We start from the raw sequence: 12,988 nt of genomic DNA on the forward strand, positions 1-12,988 counted from the left end.
ATAATAACTCTGAGTATTTAGCATAGGGGCAACAAAGCAGATTAATTTAACAGGTTTCCTTATGCAACAGTGTTGCAAATACTAGAATCTTCACATACCCCAAAATCACATTAATACAGCCTTAATTAAAATTAATACTACTGAAGCATCACTTGAATAAATACAATGGATCTAATTTCTGTCCAATAATTTCTGGTTCTGGAAACCAGTAACTACAAAGCTAAAATAGTCTATTGCACATGAAGAGTAATCAGAAATTAAATTAACTTTCAGAAAGAATTAATCATATAACTTTCATGTAGTACTATATTCTTTAGTACAGCTTCTTCATACGACTTGTCTCAAAAATGAAATTTCAACATCCTTTTCACACGCATTTTGCACATTGTGTGTTCCTCTGACACACAGACCACTAAAATATGGTTTTTTAAACAACATTATGAAATCCTGTTATCATAACCTGAAAGCCCAGCTTTGTGGTGGATCAGTCCCTAAACAAGCAAGTATGTGAGAATGTGAGAATCCCTGTCAAGATTCAAGATGCTCTATCTGATATGGATTAATTTTATGGTTTAATTTACAAGTATTGTATTCCTTGAAATTTTCTCTATATCTCTTTTTTGCCTGTTCCAAGCAGGTCCTTGGTTTGAACAGCCACTGGAATTCCATGTGTGTCTGATATAACTCAGGGAAAAGATTTGCACTGTAGTTTGAGATGACAAATAAGTATAAGCAGGGAACTGGTACAGTGTAGGTCTTCTTTTTTAAAAAAAAAAAAAAATGCTGAAAAACTGTGAAATTCTAAGCAATCTTAAGTTTCATGCTAAATGAGACTTCCCATCTCTTAATTTGAAAACTATCCGAGTTTTACCATGCTGCAAATGTAATTAAAGTTTGATCAAACTAGTTGATCGGCTGTCTCTCCTTGGTCTGATGGTCTTTCAACCTCATTTGTCTTGTCCAAACAAGAGAAAAAACTCAAACTTTTACCCATTAGTTGTACTCCTTACTATGTTTTGATTAAGTCCACTGCAGAACAACAATAGAACTACTACTATTTTGATAGTACTTGAGTGATCTTCAAATAAATCCTTGAATAGAGCATTTATTGATTTTACTAACTGGTCCAAATTGCAAGCTTTCACTCCTTCATGTGGGGCTGACTATACTGCGTTTAACTTGTGCTTAATTGCTTATGCCTTTCTCTGCAGTTCTCAAGAATTCATTATTTCTGCATCAGTATATTTCTAGTGGATGCCACAGTCAGGTTTATATATATTATATATTTATATTATATATTCATGTCTATATTAGTTTAATTTCTATATAATAATATAAAGTTCTGGAATTTTATCTCTGTTCTTTAATGAGTCAAAATGAAATTAGCTAATGAGGACATGTATTGAGCATTTAAATTCATTTGGCTGTTTGCATAATTCTCTATTAAAACCTTTAACACAAGGGAACTAACAAGGAATCCTAACAACACAAGGGATCCTAACAAAGCTTTTATTCATTCTTACAAATTAAAAGAATCCTTTCCTTTGAAGAAAGCAATTCAGTAAGATTATACATTGAAGATTCTGTAGCCTGAAATATAAGATCAGTAAAAGAATAAGAAAAAAAGAGAAAAGTTATATTTCCTTAATTAAAAGCCAATAGGTTATGGATTATTATCAGGTGATATAGACAGGTTTTAGCAGTTAAGCTGTGTACAGCTAATGTGTTTCCATTATACTAATGTATTGACTGTGGATCACTATACTCAAGGATATTTGCAGCATATTGTCAGTTGTATCATGTTTTAAAAATTGATTCATATTGAGAAATATGAGCACATTTGAGGCTATTCTATGCAAGTCCAGTTCCAAGATGTATGTGCTTATTTCAGCGTCACAATGAATGCATACGTTGTATTTATTTACCCTGTCTTGTGTTCCATAAAGATCGTATTTAGTAGCCCAATGCATCTCTTTTTGTATCCATAATGAAAAGGCTGTACAAATTGGGGAAAATGTCTGATGGTTTAGTAGAACAAGTGGGTTTTAATAATTTTTCCTTGATTATCTGACAAATTTATGAGGCATCGGGGAATGAAATTTAAAACATGCTGCTACGGAATTTATACTTGAGAACAATCTTGGGATTTGCTTCCTACTCATTAAATATGATTTAGAGCTGTTAATTGAAAGGTATCGCTGTACTTCCCAGATAAGATAATTTCTAACAGAAGAGAAGCTAGAAAAATTGTGCTAATTTTAGGGAAGTTTTGTCTGGAGTTCTGGGGAGGTGAAAACTCGATAGAAGCTACATACAAAGTCATCATCAAACTTACATATTTATTACAATTTATATATGAATTTACCATGGCCATAATGGACTGTAATCCAAATATTTGTCTTTCTGTGTTTGCTTCTTGTTGGAATTGTAATGAAAGTGGGATCTGTGTAAAAGAAGTGCAACAGAAGAGCAGGTATTAAAAGTCCAGTCACAGTGCTTGTGTGTCAGTCCCACACCTGAATCAAAAAAAGCATGTTTCCAAAGACATAGTTGTGCTAAAAGTAATTGTGCAGAAACTGGAAATATGATACTATTAAAAAAAAACCTAAAAAAACCCAAAACAAACAAACAAAAAAACAAACAAAAAAAAAACAAACAAAAAAAAACAAACAACCAGAAGGAAGTGGCTCCTCTACCCCCATCCCAGTAAGTACTGGTTTGGCCTTACTGCCTTGGGTAGTGTCACAAAGGCCAGTGAGATCCCCCCTCGCAGCAGTTTCAATACATATTTGCAGGTTCTGGCAGCTATGGCTACTGGGTTTAAATCAGTTAAGGTTGATTTAGTTATAAAGTGAGATACATTTTAAACAGCTCTCTAGTCCTATCAGATAACCACCGGAAAAACGGGTTTGTGAAATTTGTAAAGGGTCAGAAATGTGCTGCCCTCCTGTGACTGGACTTTTAATAACAGCTGGTTTTTCAAATCTGGTGAAAGAGCTAACCACTTGTACTCAGCGCATCAGAAATTTTTCTCTGAGAGTTTCTATTGCACCAGCAAGTCATTAATTGTGCAGCTCTTCCACTGCAAAGCCTCTTTACTCATTGACCCTGAAGTGTGCAAAATGAAGTAAAACCCCAAAATAGCCAAGTAATCTATAACTAAACCTCAAACTTTTCTTATAAGCCTTAGCAGGTTCTGCACACTTCAGTGACCTCCATCTCTGGGGAATGAAAAATTGGTGCATTGAAGGAGGATATAGCTGGGTTTTTTCTTTGTGAGACCCTCAGTTTTAGCTGTTACTGACAATTCCCTCAGTATAGGATTTTAATGTCTCCTTTGATGCTAGATTTTGCATGAGAAAAAAATGAAAAATGTTTCCACATAACCAGAGTCAAACTGGGTATTCCTCCAGCTAATAACTCCTTTGTTTTTCTTCCAGATGAGTACCACTGGATTTTTTTCTTTGCCTCATTTATTTTTTGTCAACTTTCATTTTATTATTGTTATGATTTTAAAATATACACCATTCAGCTAGCTACACTGAAATATAAAACCTACAAATAAAAATGAACTCTGGTATTCTGCTTATCCTTCACTGCCTAATTAGCTTCATTTTCTTACTTTGGAAGTGAGTGTGTGAATATTGACTGCTGAGGGTTAGAAGACTCCTTTCCTAGAAAAATGACAGAAATAGCAACAATAACAGAAATAGCAGATTAGGTTGTTGCAGAAAGCAACATTAACATCTGACACTCAGAAAATTTCAAACTTCATATATTTATGATAGCCTGATATTACGAATAATGTAAAAGACAGCCTTCAATTTCTGCCTTGCCTTTATGTTGGACAGGTTGGATGGGGCTTTGAGCAACCTGGTCTAGTGGGAGGTGTCCCTGCCCATGGTAGGGGGTCAGAACTAGATGATCTTTAAGGTCCCCTCCAACTCAAACCATTCTATGATTCTGTGTTTTTCTGTCTGACTTTAATTTTTCCAACTGGAAGTGAAGATCTGTCCTGCTTGTATCCATGACATGATTTAAATTTATTGTGCTTAAATTTTGAAAGCCCAGAGATCTTGAAGTTTAGTATTCTGCAATTAAACTTAACAAGTTAGCCCATGCTTGCAAAACAAATATAAAGGTCTATTTCTAGTGTATTGACAGTGCAATGCAATGAAATTGTGAATGGTATGTGAATCAGTCTGCCTTAAAATTTACTGCTTTAATGCACCCTGAATTTATGGGTGTGCATTTTGAAATGAGGTAATTATTTTAAATAGCACCTGTGTGTTTTTAGCTGAAGAAGCTGTGAAATTACATTGCCTTAAAATCATCACGAGGTTCATTTGTATGCACCACAGGCTGCTAGAGGGCAGAGGCAAGAGCAAAGAAGCAAATACCAGACTTGGCTTTCCATTCTGCTGTTGTGAGGAGGGGAAGGCAGGGTTGTGAATTTCACGGTGCCATGAATTGGAGTGTTCTGTAAAGTTGATTATTGTAATTTCAGTCTCTGCAGCTTGCAAAGATCATAGGCTGTACCTGAGAAATGTAGGCCAAGAGGGACCTCTGGAGGCCCCTCTAGTCCAACCTCCTGCTCAAAGCAGTGCTAACTTCTAAGTTGAGCAAGATTGTCCAGGCCCTTGGTTAAACAAGCTTTGAAAATCACCAGGGATGGATATTCCATCTCTTCTACCTTTTATTCTGAAGAATATTTCTTTATAGCTAATTGGAATTCCCTTTACTGCAATTTCTGACTATTGCCCTCCTGTCCTTTCATGGTGCATCTCTGGAACAGGTCTAGCTCTGCAAGCCAGCTTTGGGCAGCAGAAGCGAACAGTCATCGCTCCTCTTTTGCAAGCAGAAGAAAGCCTTTTCCTTGATTGGACTTTTCCATTTTAAATACATTTTTTTTACATTGCTTATGGCGCCCAAAACTAGCCTTGGTGTTCCAGATGTATCCTCGTTATGCCGAGTAGAAAGAAATAACCACTTCTTTTGCCTGCTGGCTAACGCAGCTGGGTATGTGGTTTGTCTGCATTGCTGCAAGGACATACTGCTGACTCATGTTCAGCTTCTCCCTCAGATCATTTTCTGCAGCGCAGGAATATGGACAGACAATTCTCAGCTTATTGCAGTGTATGAACTTATTCCTTCCTACATACATGGGTGTATTTGTTTCAGATACAAAAAGTACTTCTGGTTATTGTGGCTTAAACAGATTCACAGTCAAATTGCAATATGCTTTAAGAAAGAAAAAAACACCGAACTTAAACTGATGTCATTGTAAACATTAATTTAGTTTCTGTTGAGGATTTCACACTTACTAGAATTACAAATACATCATACCAAAGATATTTTTACACAAAAAGGTGTTGACAGCAATTGATTTTAGCTATGTGGCCAGGCAAGAAAAGGGGCCCTTGGGATATGCAACTTTGTACAGCAAACAAATGATAAATATTAGGTATTCTGCACTATTTGGATGGAAACATACCAGGCCTAAAGCATCCCATTTGATTTAAAAAACAAATTCTTCCAAAGATTTGCTGCAGGTATCAAAAAATTAATTCACTGTTAGCACTGTTACAAGCGCTTCATTCATTCATTCGTCACCATTGACACCGTTATCAGGGAAAGATTATGAATATCAAGTGGATTTTTTTAAGGAAACATTCTCTCGGGTGCTTGTTCTTTTCAAATGTTGGCTGTAGCCAGATCCAAGCATGTAAGTCCTTGGACCACCACTAGTTGCAGAAGAGGCCTTCTCTTTCCACTGTTTCTTGACAGAATCCTATCATGCAGCCTCCTAGCAAGCATCACCAGAAAGTTGTGCTGCTTGGAATTCATACTAATGTGATTACCCAATAATTGAAGTAGCAATTAAAAAATATTCTATGTGTGGGTTTTCATATTATTTATCTGCATCCATTTATCTCAGCAGTGAATTAATCATGACTGGGCTGACATGTCCATTGCTGTAAATTAATACAATCGCATTTGCACTTTGAGATAAGAGCATGTAACAGATGGATGAAAAGAAACTGTTTCCTTTGAATATATGTCAGTTTTTCAGCCAGGTATTTAAAAACAGATGAGGGACAAATTCTATCCTGGTTATGATCTTGCTGTATGATTAATTTCAACAAGATCACAAGATTTTCCTCTATGTATCTAGAGGGGGGACTGTTTTCATACAGAATGTTAGTTGTGAAAGAAGAAAGTATTCTATTTACACATACAGAAAAGGTTTCAAGCCTTTCAGGAAATCTGTTTGAAAACTATTTATGGTATTAGTATGCAAATTATATACTACACACTAAATGGGAATCTTGCAGTAAAGCACTCTGACAGGCATTTCACTATCTGAACTATGGTAGTCCAGTTAAAAAGGCAAAACAAAAAGAAAACACAGCTGGATGTAATTGTATCCAAACACATGCTTATTATGTTAATGGGGGCATACGAATAAAATAAAATGTTGTCCAGCAAAGGTTTTCCCAGAATGACTCAGTTATTGTAGCAAAATGTTCAAATAATGCAAGCTTTTGTGTTTGTTTTAATTGAAAACATGTTTCCTATTTATTCCTAAAAATTGACAGATGAAGTGTGGCAGCACCAGAGAAACAATAAATTCCATCTCATATCAAGTATTATTTTATTAAGTATTCTTCAGTTGAGAAGAAAATACGAATTGTGGCCGTGATCACATTAGGTATTTCCAGTGATATAATTTAAATCAAATTAGGAGATTGGTATTGTATGTCTTAAACTCCTACTGTTATCCCGGGTTGTCAGAGTAGTGATACACCTTTCCCTTTTGCACTGAAGCTTTCTGATGTTTCCCTGCCTGTGCCTTCTGGCTGCTGCTGCTGCTCTCCCATCAGCTTCCCGTCAGTCACACCGTGGTCTAATTTCTGCCCACACAGCCTCTCATGAATCTCCCTTAAGCATCCTACAGAAGTTTTACATCAGTGTGAGAGGTTTTAAGCAGCCAGGTGTTAGTAAGAATCCATTAGATGCTGTAGGTCAGTACTGGGTTGGGTCTTTTTCCAACCAGAAAAAGCTTTGGCCTTGTTTCATTCCTAAAAACCTCCCGGAATTCCTTGTTGTGTCCCTCACATCAATCTGCACAGCTCTGCAATGTAAATTATCTGGGCAAATTGCTGGATCTGTTCATACCAATTTACTGCTGGTGGACTCGAAATCTTTGAAGAGACTTTGCATCAGGTTTATGCTCCCTCCCTCCCTGGCCCTGCTTTGCTTTTTGTCCTTTCCATTTGTAAGACATGCTTTAACAAACCGTAACTGAAAACTAAACAAACAGTTTTGTGCCTTATGTAAGTTGCCTCTTATTCAAATCGTTTCATATAAGGGCTGTGCATATTGTTAAAAGCCTATGTCTTCTTCGCTGCCAGCTGCTACCATGGTCCTAAAGTAGATGCGTTGTTTTGCTTTTAACTTTATATCTCACTATACTGCCCTGTGAAATTGCTTTCTGCCTTTAAATTGACCATCATGAAGAATTTTTGTATTTTTCTACCTGTCATTGTCTCTGACAGTTACATGTTATTCTGAGTTTAAAAACTAACATTTTTGTTCACAAGCACAAAGGATACCTTCCCTAATCTAGGTCAATAGGCATGTCAATGCAGTCTTGAGAACATTATCTAAGTGCCTATTTTTATTCTTAGTGATGAGGAACTGTTTATACTGCAAATGTGATATGAGCAAACACACATTACTTTAAAATAATGATATATTAATTTAAAATTAATAGATAAAAAGTCAGTCTGTTACTTAAAATATTTCCCTGAGGCAAAATACCCCTGGCCTGTTTAATGAAATGTGTTTGTTTCTTGGTCCTGCCTATGTAAGAAATGTTTAAAATTTTTGTCTGTGAATACTTGCAAGCCACTTAAGCATTTTACATTATGATAAGAAAACAAAGCTTGTATCATTAGTGTGATAAAAAGTCCAGCTTGGTTGTGTGGCAAGCAAATTCTACATCTGCTACTCCCATTAAAAGAAACCTAACCTACTTTCACTAAAAATTTGCTACTGCTAGAAAGCAGATTTTGTACTTCCCACTGTCAGTGGAAGATGTAATCCCTGTAAAATCAATAGATAAAACTCACCTGAGAGCGTACACTTATTATTAGTTGTTTCCAGCAACGGTTAAAGAACAGATTTCTGCACAGAGTTTGTGCTTAGAGGGAAGTGTCAAAGGCAGATGAATTATGAGACACTAGAGGACCTGTGTCCTTTGGGATGCTATAGAATTGTGAGAAAGAACCTTTTAAGGCCAAACCATATGTGTTGAGAGTCATTCTGTTTAGACTGTCCATCCTTTTCTTTTCTTTTTTGACAAACAAATCTCATTTTGGCACATTTTCTTACCTGTTTTGAAAAAAGATCATCTTTTAAAAAGTGACCCAAAACCAGATGCTCCTGAAAGGAGCCTGGGGTCCACAGCAGAGGTCAGTAATGCAAAACTCGATTTATTTTATCTCATTAGGTCAACCACGCTTAGAGGGGATAGCTAGAATGCAAATTGTATGCTTCTGTGACAAAGCTAAAACAGAAACATGTGATTTGTTTCCATTGAAAATCTTGAGAATTTATTTTATTTCAAGTTCACAATGTCATGAGCACGAAACATGTGGTCTTCAGTGTCTCACTCTGAAATGCCCAAATAAGCCAATAGCAATTTGATTTTAGCTGGTACGTGTTTGTTCTGCAAGCATGTATGCATTTGGATATTTTCTGCTCCTCTGTACATTGCTTTCAGTACTTTCAGCATAAAAATATACAGTAAAACTTGTCTTAAAAAACATCACAGAGTCCAGCAAACAAAGCTGTATAGCAGAAGATCCTCTCTTACAATAAGCCAGGTAGAATGGTACTTGAGATGCTTCCTGAGACTAAACGTTGCTTAGGTTTTTGGGACTATTACAGAAAGACATCAAATTGTTATATGCATCCGGTTATTTATTTCCTTAGCCTTACAAACTGAATTGCAGTATCTCCATGAAAATAGTATGGAGTTCTTTCATAGCTTTTATCCTTGTGCTTTCCCTTCTTTTTCTTTTAATAGCCTGGATGTGTAAACACTACTGAAGTGGATATAAAAAAATCTTCAAGAATGAGAAATCCACATAAAACAAGAAAGGTAAATACTGTTATTACACCAGAAGCAGGAGGTGAGGGTAATTTATAGCATGAAGTTCCATGGTTTCTTAAAACAATTTTTTCTTACAGCTGCAAAGAACAAATACATGAACCTATATTATTATTTCATAAGCTCTTAAATAAATAAGTATTAACAAATTTTCTAATATCAAGTAAATGCTGTCACTGATGAAAGTCTTTTGGGAAATACACAGAATATATGAAAATAAAATTTATTTTTGCATGCTTTATTCATGTTTAGTAGATTGAATAAGGCATGCTGTAATGTTCCTGCTGGTAATTCAGGAAAGATAAATTTAAAGTGCAGTGTAAACTAGAAAAGTAATTCTTCTTGTGCTGGTCGTAATTAAAAGGGTGTCTCTAGTTTGCAGTTGTGCCCCAAATGGTTGACCAGAAATTGTGGAGGAAATTAGCTTCATCTAAACTAGGATCCAGACATGAACAGCATGAGCTCTCTAGGGATGTATAGACAGATCGGAACAACACTTCTCTCAAATTCTTTGTATCTTAATACTTACTCCTACTGTAAAGTACTTCCTCTCAGGTATATGTGTGTATCAACTCATGGAAAAATATTTTTTAAAAAGGAAAGTGGATTTAGAGAAAGTTTTATCTTCACTTATTTACTTTAGTGAAAGGTCAAGTTTAATGTAATTTACCAAGTAGTAATTGCAAATCTGGGAGTCATCCAAATAAGCCATTGTGATTGTCTACCTTTCAGGGTGCTGTTTCTTCTTTTCCTATCAGTCATCTCGACTTACCATAATAACTGCCTTTCAGTGTCATCAAATCCTTTTACTATTTATTTACTATGCTGTTAAATAAAGACTATGTTTACTATGCTGTTAAATAAAAGTAGATCCTGTGTTCTATGGCATTATGAAATTGTGGGATTTGAGGGGTCTTTATTTTACACCATGGTATAAAGGCACTATTTTGTCTGAGTGCATGGTTTATTTGCAATTTCTTTATAAAAAGATGATCTCGTCCAACTTCTTGAGCACACTGAACTAAAATGTCACAGTTACTATGGGTATGTGTAGAAAGCATTGTCAGAAAGTAACTGTCATTGTTCCATGTTTTTGTGTAGTCTGTCTATGGCTTACAAAACGACATTCGAAGTCACAGCCCTACCCACACACCAGTACCAGAGACTAAGCCACCCACAGAAGATGAACTACACCAAGAGGTTTGAAAAATGACTGCAAACATATACTTTTAAATTACCTTTTTAGGAAGTAGGTATTAAACCAAAAATTATCGTAACTCACAGGGCTTTTGTTGTTCAGGCTAGATCTAGCAGATGTTTAGTAGGCCTTTTCCTTGTTTCAGGGCATACAGATTTAGGTATGTAACTGCTATTAAAACTAGGGAGACGAACACTGACATTTTTTTATATCTTGTGTTGCACAATTAAAGGCAGTGAGCAGCAGGCAGGCCAGTTTGTAGGCTCTTTGCGCAACTAAGACCATTAGCCCCTTTAGCAGTAGACAGCTTGCTTTTCCTTTCAACACTGATTCAAGATTTGGGAGTATATTTACCTCTCCATGTATGCACATAGAGGTTCACAGATTTATCTACTGTTAATGCTTCATGGAACTTTCCTAAGATGTTAGAACTGGGAGAAGGTAAATGTCAAAAGAATTAGTAGTTCTCTTCAAAAATCTAAAAAAAAAAGGCTAATTGGATTTCTGTTAATGAACCTTTAGGGAAAATGTTATACTGGGTCCTTTTTTGTCTCTGTACGATATTCTCTCTTTGATGGAAAATTCCATTTATTTTAGAAGTCCACTGGTTATTTTAACTCAAATATATTTCTCTTCCATGCCCTAATATAAATTAAGGTTAAATTACAGCCCTAATAAAAAGGTATGGAAATAGAGTCAAAAAATGAATTGCTCACAAAACTCTTTGCCTTCCTTTCTTGCAGATTAAGCATTGGCAAATGCAATTAGACAGACATAGATTAAAAATGTCAAAAGTTGCAGAGAGGTAAGTATATTGTCATATCGTTTTTTTTAATTAGACTGACAAGTATTGGGAAAATATCAGTATGAAAATAGCTTCAAAGAAAGAGGGACAAAGGAGCTCAGGTTTCCTAGAAATAACAGTTGAGATTTCACTTTAAGTGGAAGGTATGAAATTCTTTACTGATAAAAGATGGCCCAGATATTCTGTGATACATTTATGATAAACCCAAGAGTCACTGAATGAACCTCAGACCACGTGGTCACAAGTTTAACCTTGCACCGGCAGGGAGGCTAAACGGAAAAAAGGTCTGGGGTTACCATTTTGGTATTTCAAAAGGACAATCACTGATAAAGGGAGGGAACTGTTTGGCAGAGCTGTCTGGGTGAAGAGCCTGGTGCTTGAACAAAGTGAGTCTGAGCTTACTTCAGGTCAGAGGATGTAACACTAGTAGGAATCTTTCTCCAAATGAGACCAAAATTTGTCAGAAATGGGCTAGAAAGCAAATAAAACAAAAAGCCCCTTGGAAATACTAACTGCAGCATATGTAGTGAAGAGGTAGAGAAAAGGAATGTTCTATTTTATTTATCAAATACAGAGAGAGTGAAAATTGAGCTGCATAAGACTTAGTAAAGGAAATTATGCCAAATACAAATGGTTCTTCATCCTCTCATATATGTTTGTGTGTCTACTTATATTTGTGTATGTATGCATAAACTTAAAACCACACATATATATAAAGAGAACAAGTTAAGAATATGTGTTTGCTGAACAGTAACAGTAGAAATGGAGACTAAATATAATATGAATAGGAATGAAAAAAAAAATATTTGTCCTCATTTGTCCAGAATTTTCAATAATTATGGGACAAAAGGAAATGGAAAGCAGGAATAAGGGCATGGGAGATGTAAATTACCAGAACGCAAGCAAAACTTTTTCAGCTGAGTCAGACCAATTCATGAATACTGAAGAATTTGGAGGAAAACACGGCATTTTTTGGAAAGCAATACACCTGGGAGTAGTGCCATTTGATTAGGAAATACTAAAAATATTAGATGTATTTAAAAGAGGAAGAAAGGCGTCATAGCAGCTGCAGGGCCAATAAATATGACCTGAATACCATGCTGTGTTTTAGAACAGGTTTTAAAGGAACTGATAATTTAAACCGTAGGGTTATAAACCATGTTCCTTTGTGAAAGCAAATGTGCATGGAAGCGGTTGCTTGATTTAATTTATCAGTGCCTGAAGGACCCCCAAAAGGAGCTATGTGGAAGTAATGGGGAAGTTTGTCATTTATTTTATATTATTTCAGCTCTTGAAAAGACTGAGCCACCCCTCCTTCTTCAGAGGTCCACTTTTAAAAGGCTTGAGCAAACCTACTTTAGCTTGAGCATGTAGCTGACTTTTGAGTATGTGCGCGCCCGATTACCATGGTTCAGTTGGTGCAAGTAACTTGTTGACTGGCTAAACTGATCAGGTTTCCTCACCTCTTGACATGACAATGTTTGATTCTTTTGTTTTCCTAGTCTATTAGCTTATACAGAGCAGTATTTGGAATATGATCCTTTTCTTGTGCCCCCTGATCCCTCAAACCCTTGGATATCAGATGACACCACTTTCTGGGAACTGGAGGCAAGGTATATAATTTTATTTCTTCCTTTGGACAAAGGGGTATAACAGGCTTTTCTTGAAATGTGAAGATGTCAGTCAGAAGTAGGCAAATACTGAGCCAAAAGGGCAGTGCAGTATCCTTTTGGTCTTTGCAGATTTACAGTTTTATAAAATGGGAAGAGCTGTGGATTAATAAATCTGTGTAAAAGTTAGAGTAACA

The 12,988-nt window shown here is 35.9% G+C and overlaps 1 protein-coding gene across 7 annotated transcripts in view; it reads left to right on the forward strand.

Moving 5' to 3' along the window:
• The window catches only part of RGS7 (regulator of G protein signaling 7), a 261,029-nt gene that overhangs the window by 208,012 nt on the left and 40,029 nt on the right, over positions 1 to 12,988 (forward strand). For all 7 annotated transcript variants that reach the window (XR_009746551.1, XR_009746552.1, XM_061471177.1 and 4 more), the window contains 4 exons: positions 9,095 to 9,169; positions 10,280 to 10,378; positions 11,120 to 11,181; positions 12,684 to 12,794. Coding sequence is in view for 5 of the 7 variants with exons in the window: in XM_061471177.1 (XP_061327161.1) it covers positions 9,095 to 9,169; positions 10,280 to 10,378; positions 11,120 to 11,181; positions 12,684 to 12,794 (347 nt within the window). In the remaining 2 variants the exon portion in view is untranslated. The remainder of the gene's footprint in view (positions 1 to 9,094; positions 9,170 to 10,279; positions 10,379 to 11,119; positions 11,182 to 12,683; positions 12,795 to 12,988) is intronic.

This window comes from Pezoporus flaviventris, unplaced genomic scaffold, assembly GCF_033815535.1.
Source record: "Pezoporus flaviventris isolate CSIRO_AGI_PZ_B2104156 unplaced genomic scaffold, CSIRO_AGI_Pfla_v1 ptg000066l, whole genome shotgun sequence".
NCBI classification, from domain to species: Eukaryota; Metazoa; Chordata; class Aves; order Psittaciformes; family Psittacidae; genus Pezoporus; species Pezoporus flaviventris.